The 15,182-nt window shown below is 30.1% G+C and overlaps 1 protein-coding gene across 1 annotated transcript in view; it reads right to left on the bottom strand.

Moving 5' to 3' along the window:
- Positions 1-11,895: 11,895 nt before the first annotated feature.
- The window catches only part of LOC112526000 (serine/threonine-protein phosphatase 7), a 10,705-nt gene continuing 7,418 nt past the window's right edge, over positions 11,896-15,182 (bottom strand). Inside the window, exons 4-5 of the mRNA XM_025136360.1 lie at positions 12,708-12,815; positions 11,896-12,289 (exon numbers count right to left, since the gene is read on the bottom strand). Of these exons, the coding sequence (XP_024992128.1) occupies positions 12,209-12,289; positions 12,708-12,815 (189 nt within the window). The 3' untranslated portion in view covers positions 11,896-12,208. The remainder of the gene's footprint in view (positions 12,290-12,707; positions 12,816-15,182) is intronic.

The raw sequence follows: 15,182 nt of genomic DNA, 5'->3' as shown, positions 1-15,182 counted from the left end.
ATCTAGGCCATTGATCAAGAAAATGGACGGATAAGATTGGTTTACACGGTTTACACAAATGGGTCAAGTTTTCATTTGAACGCTCCTCTATATATATATATATATATATATATATATATATATATGTTAAGTCTTCTTTATTAGAAAATCTTTTTAAGTATAGTATGCTCCCATGGAGACCAAATCTATAATTAATTTATTTTTAATAACAATAATTTAAAATAGATAGTCTTAACGTTATATTTTATAAAAAAATATTTTTGTTTTAATAAGATGTACAAAAACATTACACAATGTTGTTCTTGGGGGAAAATAGAGTTTATTTTTAAAAGAATTTTTAAATATTATACTTATTTTTTGTTAAATGTCATTGTCCTGATCATTTGTTTGCATCTTGATCCTTGGGAAACAATCAAGAAAAACTTCAATGTTCTTAACAAAATTTGAATTGATAACCTATCAAAAGAGCTTTAAAACGTAGCTTTTATTGCCACTGAGAAAAAATACCAAAAGAAAATTAACCAAAAATTACGAATTAATAAAAAATTTCCCAACTCTTTTTATTAAATTATAAGTCAAGCCAAAAATTATATTTTTAATACCAACTCTTTTTTTTTTAAGTCTGTAACAATCTTTTCGGTTATTCTAATTGTTTATTAACAATTATTATATAAAACTAAATCATTTTTATTTTAATACATAGTTTTGTTATTTTTCATTAAAATATGTAAAATAGCAAATCTAACCAACAATTAATCATAATTTATGCATCGAACATATGAAAGCAAAGATGATTGTTTTACACGAGATATTCAAGAGAAACAACAAAGAAAAGGGTAGACATTTTTGTCAAAAAAGAAAAGAAAAGAAAAAGGAAGTACATAAAACTAACAGTAAGAGGTTGTTTACTTAAATGTTTACCCGGTAAACACTTACCTAAAGGAGTTAACACTATAATTTACCTTGATGCGTAAGATTTTAGTACATCAATACTTGGGTAAGAGTCGTGATCTTCACTTACCGGGTAAGGGCTCTACATCCTTCTCATCGCTCTTACCCGGTAAGATTCTTGGCTCTTGTCATGTTCATCCGGTGAGAAAATTTATCCGATAAGCACTTACCAAACAAGCGTTTAGTAAATGGCTCCTAAATGATGGAAGTAGGAGAAAGCAATAGGAAGGTCTTATTAAAGGGATTATTCGGGTAGTCATAAATAGGTGTTTGGTCGGAGCTTATTTGTTCGGTCGATAGCTGATTTCTTCAACTCATGTCGTTTGATTCAGCCATTAAATTTCTGACAACTACCCTTTTTCTTCCTTCCTCCTTCCTCTTTCCTCCCCTGCACTGTTGCACCTACCCCTTTTCACGCCTTCCACCCGTCCACTTACACCTTTTGATTACTCTTTTGAACTCCTTTCTTCCTCTATAATCTCGTTTGAGTTCCTTCTGATTCCATTGCCAATCACCAATTATGTTCTAAGCATCACTATCAAGATACCAATTATCTTCTGATTTCTCTGTCTGTGTATGTGTATGTGTGTGTTTGAGAGAGAGAGAGAGAGAAATATCAATATATAAACTATTAACTATTAAAAGAAAATATACGTTTAAATTATATTATTATGTTAAATATATAACAAAGATTTAAATTAATATTCTTTATAATTAAAATTCATTTATTCAACAATTTTATCAAATAGTTATTTTATTATATATATACATAAACACATACACGGGAGGTAAAATAGTCATTTATGATATTCAGACCATTTATTTAACACAACAGTCTAACAACAACTTATATGTTATCATATAGACAACTTTATTCATACAAGTTTTAATGAAAAACGAACCAAACATTTTCTAAGATATCCTAATGAGTCTAGTATTAAAGATATTTGTTTTTGCTTTACTTTTAAGCAATGGACAAATTAAATTACTTATCTTGCATATGATATTTATATTAAAACATCTTATTTTAGGTATGTCTATATATATATATATATATATATATATATATATATAAAAGCACATTCATATGAGGGATGAGGGAATGGAAAACTTCCAACATCAACACGAAACGAATAAAATGATGGCTAAAAGATAACATTTTCACCACAATAAAGGGTGCATCTATATATGTCAAGGAATCGAGGTCTTATCAAACCCAAATTCATCACAATTATGCCTTTAAATTTTTCAACATTTGTTTTTAAATAAAAATACAAAAAGATTGAACATGCAAAGATCTCGAATCTTACTTGTCTACCATTTCAACATCAAGTGTAACACCCAAAAAATATTGGGTAATTAAATTTCTAAAGGATGTGACTTGTCCTCACGTCACTTTATGTATAGTAGGATTTAGCATTTGGAAATGGGAAATATTTGGGCATGAATTTAGAGTGAAAGGAAGTTATCAGGATGGAGAGAAAGGTGGCTAAGCGGGTTTAATGTGGATAAGGCCGCATGGAAACCACATTAAACATTGGATGGCCGGTCGATGGGTTCATTTTGGAAAACAACTCAGAGGGTTATGCGGTTTGGATGTGGGTAGGGCCGCATCAAAGTCACAACCGGTGAAGTTGTGACAGTTTCGTGGATGCGAATACAGTAGGGAACGTGACGTTGCGGATTGAGCCGTACCAAGGTCGGCCGGATGGTTTCTTTTGGCTGTCAAGGCCGACGACCAGTAATCCCTTCCATCCTTATTCCCCTCCTTTCCTTTTTTTCTTCTCACTCTCTTCATTTACTCTCCCATCTCCATCATCACCTACCTCTAATCCTCCATTTTCTCCCCTCACTTATTTTGCTACCAAGAGTTCCATTAATTAAAGGTTGATTTTGTTGCAGATTTCAAAGGTTTCATTCATTGTTTCTTGTGAGGGTCAAAGTTTGGTGTCAAGTTCAAGATCTCCACTTCATCCGTTTTCCGATTTTCTAGATGTTCTCTAAAAACATAATGGGTGAGCATAACATACTTTGTAAAAACTAGATACATGTCTAAATGCTTAGTTTACTTATATTTTTAGTTTTATTTCTTGTGTCAGTTCAGTAAATTGGTGATTTGGTTATCTTATCTCATTCTTTTATGCAAAAAATGAAATTGCTCCTTATGATTATGAGTATGTATTTAATGTCCACCCCTTGATCATACTTGTTTTAGAAAAGATTTCATAAGGATTGACTAAAGAGTTTGGAAAATACTATATGGTGTATTTTTGAGGTACTATTGACCAAATTTTGGGGTCATAGCTTATTGGGATTTATTTTGATTTTGTAAACGTGATCTGTATAGTGGTTGGACCACTAGTTAAAACTTTAGAATGTGAAACATGTCCTATTGTCTTGCTCATTTGAATATCCCTAATTGCTATTATATGTCTAGGTGAACCTTTGAGTAGGCATTAGAACGATTGAGTCCGGAAGTGTTGTCTTGGTGACATATCAGGATCTCCAGCGCTTGAAGTAATGCCTTAGAGGTAGTCTTTAGATGTGACGGGCCTTGTGGTGATTTCTACGATTGTAGACACTAAGATCAAGCGTTTCTTGAGGTGGCGCTTGTAAGGTGACAAAATTTATGACATGTTTGATTGTCAAAAGACGAACAAAAAAGACTGAAGGATTAGGGAGGGGATAGATTGGTGATCCTAGGGAGGGGACGACACATGAGGATGAGGTAGGGGCCAACAACGTAGGGCTGGCAACGAGGTTGGAGGTGACAAGCCAAGGTGTGGGAGAAGTCTGAAGGTGCCGACACATAAATAACGGGAATGAGATTAGATAATATGTGAATACTATTAGATCAATTATTGGCATATTTTTTTTTGAAGTAATATAGTGGCGTATTTAAATATACTTAAATGATACATGTTACATATTTCATGTTACTTATTATGAGCTCATGTTGATAAGAATGCATAATTTGAAACTTTTATACTCGATAAAGATGCCCAAAACAACCGAAAGCTACCATAAGATAAAAATATCACTTTTTTAATTTGTAATTAAATACGGGTTTAATCGAATTTTAAATTTTATGACGAATAAATAAATATAATTTAAGAAGAAGAAAAAGAAAATGGATAGATAAAAGTAATTCAATAGACTAAAATGTTGATATATACTGTATTTTTTGGAAAAATGATTCGTATAGACATCTTTATATATAATTAGTGTTTTAAGTTAATAATTCTTTGAAAACATGAATTACTACAAATAAATGAAAAGATAATTGGTTATCATTGTCGTGGGTTCTCTTTCTATAAATTTTAATGCCTCACATGGGAATTATTCACGTTTTTTGCATTAACATCAACATCGTACATAATTTCTATTCTATTCTTATTCCCACTATTAGTTGTGGACACTGAGCCAGCCACCTGGAAGGCTGTTATGTACTTAATTTTTCTTGCACGTAATGCTCTTGGGACGGGGTGGTGTAGGCAATCTCGTGAGGTTCTGATTACAAACCTTTTTTTTTTATCTTAAAGAGAATTGCAACCCTTGCATACCATTTCAAACATTTAGTTTTTTTTTTTTTTTAAATACTGTATTTGTGACAATCCATCCTATATTAATAGAAAATAAATAATTTAGTTGGGGTGAGGGTGTTATTAACAACCCTCCCATACAACTGAAAAAATGAGCTTTAAGTTGTAAACTACTAATAACATCTACAATGGTTAAAGTTAATTTAAAGATTATTGAGTCAGTCTGTGTTACTTTAAGCTTGACAAGTACAATATTAAAAGTAAGGAAAATAAACAAACCTCGTTTGTCAAAATATTTCACAATTGTGATTTGTACCCCAGGTGTTGTTTTTTTAACACATTTAGATCAAAAAAAATTCAGGAATACAAAACGATACATACGATATTAACGTACACGAAGAAAAAATTATAGAAAAGATATGAATAAATTATATAAATAAGAGTTCATTTAAAATCATTTCTATTAAACAGTAGAGTACATTAATCAGGAGATGCTTTTACTTGAGTATAAAGGCATCTCTTGATGAAAATTGAAACCAATAAGAGTCAATTATATATGTATACATATTGTCATAAAGTACAATGGTTTTAAATTATTTTGTTATGTGGTATAAAGACGTATATCAGAAACATGTTGAGTTTGTTGTATTATATTGACAAAATGATTTGAAGTGCCGTGTTATACAACAAATTTGCGTCCTTAAAACGTCTAAAATACATAACTTGATAGAGAGTTTTATAGGACCAAACCATTAAAACGTTATATTACAATAGGTTTATATGACACATTTAACAAGTTTTTAAGAACAATTTTAAAATAAAGAGTTGTGTTAAATATTTTATATGACACCATTTTAAACACAAGTGCTCCGTAGAAAGATGGGTTTATATGATACTTCTCAAAAGTATCCTATAAAATAACTAATATGATATTTTATTTTAAAACTTTTAGATATAATATTTAAATTTTATACAATATTTAGACATTTTAGAAGTAACGTGGTGTTGTAGCAAGTGACAACAAAAAACCGATATTTTTAGAAGAGGGACCATTAATAATTTATTATGTTTCGACGACAATCTTGAATTTCTTTTAACGATTGAGGTCGTAAGTGGTCCTCATATGGAAAGTTAGGAGAGAGATTTATTAAAAAAAAAAGTTGCATGTCAATTGGGTCACTATTTTGTGAATATTGGATAAAAATTATGTAATTAATATGATTAATAAAACAGATAGGATCGTGTTGGAGGATGTATCAATATAAAATTTTAAACGACGTCCGTAATTTTTTTTGAGATCCAATTATATATTTTGGCCTGTAACTAATTGTATATATTTTATTTTTGATTTTTAGTCAATTTATTAGCTCATTCCCTTCGACCTTGGCCTTTTTCATTTTAACTCGTTTGGGCGATTATAATGTTTTAGAAACTTAATCAAATGTCTGAATCCCATCTCTCTTCTGTAAGATTTGCCGATTTGATATTTCCCAATTACGGCTACAAATCTGCAATTCCTTCTCCCTAGGTCTCTATTTTGAAGACTGAAGTCTCCCAGTCAGCTAGTCTCGTTCATCTTTGTTTTCCAATGACTAATTTTATGATTAAAGCACCAAACACGACCTTATTTAATTAATAATCTCTCTTTTTCTTGTTCTTTGTTTCTTCTCTTTGTTGTTTGACGAGCGGTCTAAATTGCAATTTTGTTGACATCATTCATTGCTAATTATGTTAATCATCATCGTTTAGTGCACTATCAAATAACATGCTAAAAAGTTGGAGAGTTGATGGAAAAGAATTTCCTTAGAATCGAGTTAGGGTTTTTGAAAACTTGAGACAAACAACAGTTGGAAAATTCCTATTATACCAATCTTTCGATTCAACAACTTATTGTAGAAAGTTGATTATGAGTAACTAAAATGTTTTGTTTTGGACAATGTTAAAAGAATAATTTTATTTTAAGTTAGTTTTTTATTCTAAAACATTTTTTGGTTCTGGTTTGTATGAATTTTAATATAATATACGAAGTGCACTTTAATATTTTGTTTTAATATAAGTATAACAGGACCTTCAAAAAAAAATTGAAATGAACCTAAAAAAACTCCTAGATTGATAATGTGATGTAGTTTTGATGTTGTCGACAAAATGTCTAAACCTTCTAAAAGCTGTAACATTACATTAATTGAATGCCAATTATTAATTGTACAATATTTTGCCGACCAAAAAATTATTGGTTATTTGGTTCTTAATAATATGTCGTATGAGGAAAACTAAAATTTTTATTATAAATCTAAGGTATTTTTAATTTCTTAAGAAATAAAATTATCTGTAAAAACAACAATTTAATAAAACCGTATATCGTGTATTTTTATATGCTTATAGTATGAATCTTTTCTGCTATCAAATCATTCTAAGATTATTATTTTTTGAGCATTGTGCAACGCATATATATCAGTGATAAACAACATGTTTTTGGATTATGAATAAACATGAACATGTCTTTTTCAAATACCAAAATGCATAAAAACCAACTATGACAGCTATAATAAGATAAATGAACTATTCCTTAAAAAAAACTTTACCTTCGAATTTCCATGTCAATTTATTTATAAAAGCATATTTTTAGAAAAACTCATGTCCACCGATGAATTGAAGATTCTACACATCATCACTCAAATCGTCACAACCTCACACTTTGTAGGGTTTGAGTTCACATATGTATTCATGTTAGATATTATAGAAATTTTTATGTTCGAGAATAAGTTTCTTTAGTTTCAAACCTCAATCTTTCTACTCACGAGATTAAAAGCATTCAAATTTCCGTTTTGACAATTTTTAAATATATAAAATAATCCTACAAGATATCAACCGGTTTTTCCTCATCATCATTCATTTCCGAATTGTTATCTTCATGTCATATATATATATATATATATATGATTAATTGAGGTGCATACAAACTGATCGGACACTTAGGAAAAAAAAACCTTGCCCTCTTCTCGTATTTCCTTTGCTCACTTTCCTCCTTGTTGCTATCTTATTGCCACAATTGTCTTGTCATCTTTGTTTGCCTTGCAGCTTCTCGTCGTCGCCACCCGCCTTCCTCCCACGTTTTACCGTCGCTTCTACGTCACAGACAAACAAATAGATAGATCATTAAAATTCTAGAACCTACAGCATCCACAAAACTATAAACCGATGAGTATAACCCAAATCAAAATGCAATAATTCTTAAACACTAAAAATGTTATCGCAAAAGGATTCAGACAAGGAGATTACTTGATTTTGTTACTAGAATGCTTATGGTATTTTTGTGTTTGTAACTAGTTTTAATTTAGAATTAACTATGAACTAATAATTTAATTTGGTTAAATAATATGATTGTTAACATTTAAAAACGCATATATAGATACGATATACACATTTAAATAAATATAAAAACATCATATATATATATATATATATATTCTATATATTATAACAAAAAAAATGTTTATAACGTCACGTGTTGGTATAAAAAGTGGTCGTAAGTTTAGAGAAGAATTGATATTTTTGTATTTTTTTATACTAAAACAATATAAAGAATGATGATTAATGATTGAATATGAAAACAATCAGTTAAGTATTCTAATTTCCAAAATCATACAATTTGGGAACCAAACGTGTCGTCTTCATCACATCATTTGTGAAATAATGTATGTCATAAAAATAAATGAATCGATGATTGTATTCTTATGTTTTTTAATTTTTTATTCGAGTAGAAATTTAGTATAGTTACATGTTATCTATATCTATATTATCTTATTAAGTAAATTTAACAAAAGTCTTAAAATTCCAAATGATCAAAATACCCTTTATACTCATTTTTTCACTTTTTCACCCTCTCATCTACTCACATACACTCACCCTCTCACAACATTTTTTAAAAATTATAATTTTAAATTTACATTTTATACCCCTATAATTAATTAATTAATTTACTTTACGTCTTTTACTTTTAAATATTTCATTTTAAACATTTATCAAATTAACATACATAATCGTATATCAATTAAAACATGTTTAAGAAATACATTTTTATTTTAAAAAGTTACACTATTATAATCGTCTCGTTAATACCTTCGAAATGAGTCCAATATTGAATCGTTTTTGACTTAATTATATTATTATATATTATATATACTGTGAAAAAATATTTTTAATATTTACGATTTATACTTTTATAGTTATTTATTTATATATATACTATATATTTTGGGGTTAGGCTGTCTAAATTGCATTGTATAATATGTTTTGAATTAATATGTTCTTGGGTTTTTTTGAAATATATATATATATATATATATATATATATATACATGTATTAATTCAATCTTAATCTGGGTTTCTGGACAAGAAAGTTGAAATTTCATTCTAAAACCCATTTTTTTTTGTCTTTTCATGGCTTATGATCTGTCAAATTTGTAGTTTTCTTTATTGGTTTTGAGTGTTTATCTTAAAACTCAATTTTCTTGGTTCTTTGCTCTTGGTGTAAATCGAATACATTTGTGGAGTCGTTTAAATATGTTGAATTTTAAATATATTGGATTTTAAACTGTCATACAAATTTTTTCATCGATAGTCTGTAATTGAAACCATAACTCTTATTTATTCAAATTGTATTAATATGTAAAGATCAAATGTAACCTATATTATCGTTAAATTTTATCTTATAAAACCAGTGGAACTTCAAAATCGTTAAAATTCATGGCTCCCGCCGCATTACGCGAATACACAACTAGTATTATTATAAGTTATAAATAAAATTCATAAACCTACAACAAGGTTGTTTCTAATTCTTATTTGATGAGATAAATTCGTTTTCTCAATTAATGTAATAAACGTTCAATCTTTTGTGTTTTATGTCGGTCACAGATATTTTGTAGAATCTTTCATTCTTTCCGAAAGAGTACAAAATATGTAAGGTTGAATGCTTGTTGGAAGATTTGCAGTTTACAACAGTGGCTCATCCGAAACTTTTTTCAAAATATCAGAAAATAAGTATTATAATATAAAATAAATTTAATTTAATAAATGTTAACTATAGTTACAAAATACAATTCAAATTCAACGATTTACAAAATACGTTTTTTTGGTTGCGATGGTAAATAGTTGCAGGCAGTGGCTATTACAAGAGAAGATGATCAGTCTAAGATGTGGGAGTTAGAGTCAGGGGGACCGTTGGGGTGAAGAGAGAAAGATAAAGAAAATGTTTAATAATAATATATTTATTTAATTTTTTAATAAAAAGTTAAAACATTGTCATGCCTCGTGACTAAACAGTGTAAGCCTCAAGAACGAAAAAAGAAAAGAAATGCAAACTACAGTGATTATTTATCAGTATAAAAAAAATGAAAATAAAAAATACAGGGACGAAAAACATAATTTACTCTGAATATAAAAAATATAAAGGATGGAAAGTTTGTTGGATCAATGAAAAAAAAATTCATTACATTAAATAAAAACAAAAGAAAACTTTTATCGTATTTTAATTCATTTTACACTATAATTATATTACTTGAATCATACAAGTCTAATTTCTTGATATAAAATGATAAATGGAATAGTAGGATAAATAAAATAATTTAACAATAAAATAATAATGATTTCAATCATTATTGGTTATTTATTTTACGTAGTTCGAGAGAAAATAATGGAACTAATACCTAACACTCATTCGACTCTAGAAAATGTTTTTTTTTTTTTTACTTATAAGATATGAGGGGTAGTTGGTTGATTTTCTATTAAATCATGTATGAATTAAACTATGTATATTTGTTGTTTGTTTGTTATGTTGAATAAAACTTTAACCGGACTTTTTTATATATCTATTTTAAACCGAATAAGATATTAAGTCCATTAAGCTAATATTAAAGAGACCCATAATTATAAACTTATAAATACATGATTAACATGTGGTATCTATTTTGCCCATAAATAAGTCATTAAAAACCGTTGATTTTTGTTAATTTTGAGTTTATAAGATCCTACTTGTTTTGCGACTTTGGAAAAGTATTCAAAAGCTATAATAACTAACCAACATTTACATCAATGATTATTAAGCATATGGTAAAATGGTGGTTAGGTGATGGTGTGGTCTTCAAATCAATCGGTAGATAAAAGCAGAAAAATAAATCATTGACACGTGCCTTGTCAGACCACCATTTGTTCCCCATTGCACATCTAACATTATTTTTGTGATTATCACGTTTTAATTTATGCGAATTCAACTTTGAGATTTACAGGAAGAAAATGAGTGTCGACGGACGAAACGGAGGAGGAGGAGGAACGTCGACGGGTGTTGGATGAGAAACGGGAGAAACAATATGAAAAGATGGTTGTTTTGGTCAAGTTGGTCGGTCAATCTCCGCAGTTTCCACCGTCATATTAATTAATATATTTGTTTGTTTTAGAACAATTTAGTTTTTGTTTGAAACAATTGGGTGTTACTTTGGTCTAGATAATTGTATTGGACATTTCTTGTTTTTTTAGTTTAATGTATGATATTTAGTGACATTTTATCTTTTTAACATTTTTTAAATATTTACAGGTTTCAAATATTTAAAGAAATCTAGAGCTGAGTGATTTTCTGGCAGATTACCAACGGATAAATCCGTCGAAAATATTTAAAGATAATAATTTTAAAAATTAAATTAAATTTCTTGCAGAGATATCACCTGCGGACACTTCCACCGCTAATTTAATTCAATTTTTTTTATATCTTGTTAATAATTTCTTAATTTAATTAAGATTTTCTGAATAAACTCAAAAAAGAAGTGGCTAATTTCCGGCGGCCATTTTCCGCCAGAAAGAAAATCACCAGCGCCTCATTTTTTGGCGGTCAAATCCGCCAGAAACTCTGTTTTCCAGCGAATTTTACCATCGAAAAAGGTGACCAGTTTGGTAGTATATTATCCTTTTATTGAATTCCAAATACAAATGACTCTTCCCATCCAACTAATTATACTTTTCAATTATGGATGCAGGATTAGCCATAAATCATATAATATAAACACTACAAAAGACGACTACATTTAGAAGGAAAAAATCGAATTAGAAGGTGACAAAAGGCACAAATTCGTAATCCCAATAGCCACACATCTAGATCTAGTTGCATGGTATTGGTCCCGAATGGGTGACCCCTTCGATGAATACGAACATTTCCATATACATGGAATTAGAAACGATTGATTTTTTTAGAAACGTAGGATGGGCTAGAAACGAGTAACGGATCTACATCAACCCATAATCGATCGTATCATAAAAACAAAACCATTTAATGCAAACCAATAAACACATGGCTTCGTGTCCATTTGTTGCCCGTGTTTTCTGTTCTATCGAATGATGTAACCAATTGCACACATCAACTTACCTTGGGCTATTCTATGAATATAACCAAATTGTTACATGAATGTAAGTAATAATAGAAAAGATCAAAAAGCCAATGTACAACTTCCTAGGCATCAAGTACAAACCTCTAACAGCATCGTTAAAATGAATTATAACTGCCCAAATGTAACCATATAAACTTAATATACCAAATCTACATTTGCAACTTTGCAAGGGCAGTTCATCAACACTTAACCTTCTATACCAAGCACTATGCAACCAAGAACAGATGCAAACAAAAAACTTGTTCAAAATCCGGAAATTACAACAGATGATGATGGAATCATTCAGGAAGCCTCCACCATCATCATTAGATCTAATTCTTCATCAGAGTCGATCACATTCTCGAAGTCATAGTATGGGTTCACCTGTAACCAGGAGATCTTATCACGGTTAGCTATTTAAAAAATTATACAAATTTCTTGAAACAAATGAAAACTGTTGTAAAGATTCTACTCCCTCTGTTTAAAAGTTTGCTTAACGCTACATTCGAATAGTTCTTCACTTTGTCTTCTGGACATTTTATTCGTCTCATGAAAATTGCAACTTTTATTTGACACGTTTATTTGTCAAATACCCAAAACACCCTTCAATCAAGTAAAAGAATCATGTGGACCTGAGTCGATGTTATCACTTTATTTGTAATGATAGATGCATAATTCAACTTCAGGTTTACCAAAAAGAAAAAAGAAATATTACAAGTATTATAGGACATTGGAGAAAAAGAAAAATATTGCAAATAGAAGAAGTACTTGGTAAAAAGGAAAGAAGAATAAAACATCATACCTTGGGTCTTGGCATGATCGCTTCAAAACTATGAAAGACGGGGGCGTCAAAATTAGGAGATTCTAGGACAATGTATGCTCCTTTATTTTTGTAACGTTCCTCTGTCGCCTGAGAAGCAAACAAGATGGTGTAAGCAACGTTGGTTCCCAAACATATTTGCTTACAAGTTTTTGGTTGATTCACAGAATATGATTATTAAATCAGAGGCTTTGAGTTGTTCAGTAGACTTCCTAAAGATGATTACTGAAAATCCTGAATCTCATCTAGCTTACTTCTGTGCAGCTCTGAACTTTGCCACATCTACTAACAGTTTGATTAAAATCTCTTTGTATTAAGACGTTTAAGTTCCGGCTTATTTCAGTCAAACAGATTTAACCTTATATAACAACATACTTTTGTTGTCCCTCTTGAACAACAAAACTAGGTGGCCGACTCATATAACCCTCCTCCCAAGGAACTAACTGATATGATCAACAAGAAAACTTGTACAGTTGTACTAAATGGTTGGTCATAGCTTCTTCATGTTTGATAAGAGAGCCAAGTTAATGACATGTCCAACAGATAAAGCTAGATAAAGTTTTTTTGCCAGCCGTCCCTAAGTCCTGAAATCACAGTGAGTGTGAAAGATTATCACTGAGCAATAATTCATTTGACCAACAAATATGAGCCTCCCAGGAAAATGGAATACAGCTATCTTTAGGGGAGCCTCAACCACCATTGGATTTGGAGCAAGTTGGGCCAAAGACGATTCTATAAGAGACTGGGAGTAGAGTTTAACTGCCGAGTGTACGTCTTTGTTCCTCGTCATATGATCCGAAGCACTATATCAAAATCAATAATCTAGAATGATGCCATATAGTAAACCATGATTATGCTAAAGTGGCACTAGAAGTGGGTAAAATAATAGGTTGAGAAGAAAAACTCAGCACACATTTCCCCTAGAAGAAGAAGAAGCAACTTGAACATAAGGAATCTGAACCGGAACACAAACCCACAATTAGGCAATGAAAAGAGTTCTCGTTTTTTAACTTACCTTTCTTTCCCAAACTATGAGAGAAACTAGGACTGATATCACCTTGATCAAGATAATTACATTTCATCCTTTCACAAACACTAAGCCTTGTTGACAGGTGGCAAACCAAGTTGAGCCAGAACTTAAACAGATGATTTTAACTCGAGTAGAATGCTAGAATGTTTCATGATAGGGAGACAGAAAAAATGGTCAAATGATTAAGAAACACCAAATGAAAAGAAATTCACTGTGATAAGAGACCCCTGATAGAAGTGAGCACTTCAAGCATATCCTAACATTCTGGATGAGCAAAGGATTATATGGAAGTAACTCATGCAGCAAATCATGATGATATTTTATCAACAAGAAACCACCAAAAACCAAAATAAGATGAGAGCTTGTAGGCACATCATGCATGCCAAATTAAGCAAAAGCAACACATAAAAAAGAAGAGGTAAAAAAACTAAATTCTTGTGAGTTCACTATCAGTTGCACCTATGAATCTTTACTATGAATTGTCACAGAAACAAGCTACCTAAGCACAGGAACCCAAACCACCACAGGGACGATGAGGTTAATATGCCCTGATGTTATGCAATAACTGCATTAAGATTTCTTTTCCATGCTCCTAAGAGAAATTGAAACCAAACTTACCTTAATCAGAAAAATTTCCTTCCACGTTATAAAAAAACTAAGGGTCCGTTTGGTTTGCAAGATTGTTTTTTAGGGATTTAGATTTCATGGAGGGATTTGGATTGGAATGGATTTGAAATCATTGGTGTGTTTGGTTTGTAGGATTTGGAATGGAATTGGATTCCATTATTTATAATTAATTTATAAAAAAACTATAAATAATTATAAAAATAATTGAATTACATTTTTATTAATCGATTATCTATACTATCTTATAAAGCAAATTTAGCAAAAGTCTTAAAGTACTAAATGACCAAGATACCCTTATCTATACTACCTCACTTTTTCACTTTTTCACCCCCTCCTCTCCTCACATACACCCACCCCCTCACATACACTCACCCTCTCACATTGAACCGATTTTTTTAAAATTATAATTTTAAATTTACACTTTATACTCCTATAATTAGTTAATTAATTTACTTTACGTCATTTACTTTTAAATGTTTCATTTTAAACCTTTATCTATATCTATACTAACTTATAAAACAAAGTTAACAAAAGTCATAAAAGTCTTAAAATACTAAATGACCAAGATACCCTTTATATCACTTTTTCACCCCTCCTCTCCTCACGTACACTCACCCCCTCACATACAGTCACCCTCTCACAACCGATTTTTTAAAATTATAATTTTAAATTTACACTTTATACCCCTATAATTAGTTAATTAATTTACTTTACGTCTTTTACTTTTAAATGTTTCATTTTAAACATTTATCAAATTAATATACATAATCGTTTATCAATTAAAACATGTTTAAAAAATA

Source organism: Cynara cardunculus, assembly GCF_001531365.2.
Source record: "Cynara cardunculus var. scolymus isolate 2C chromosome LG 1, CcrdV1, whole genome shotgun sequence".
In the NCBI taxonomy this organism is placed as follows: Eukaryota; Viridiplantae; Streptophyta; class Magnoliopsida; order Asterales; family Asteraceae; genus Cynara; species Cynara cardunculus.
The sequence above is the reverse complement of the archived record's forward strand: the minus strand, read 5'-3'. Positions and strand labels throughout refer to the sequence as shown.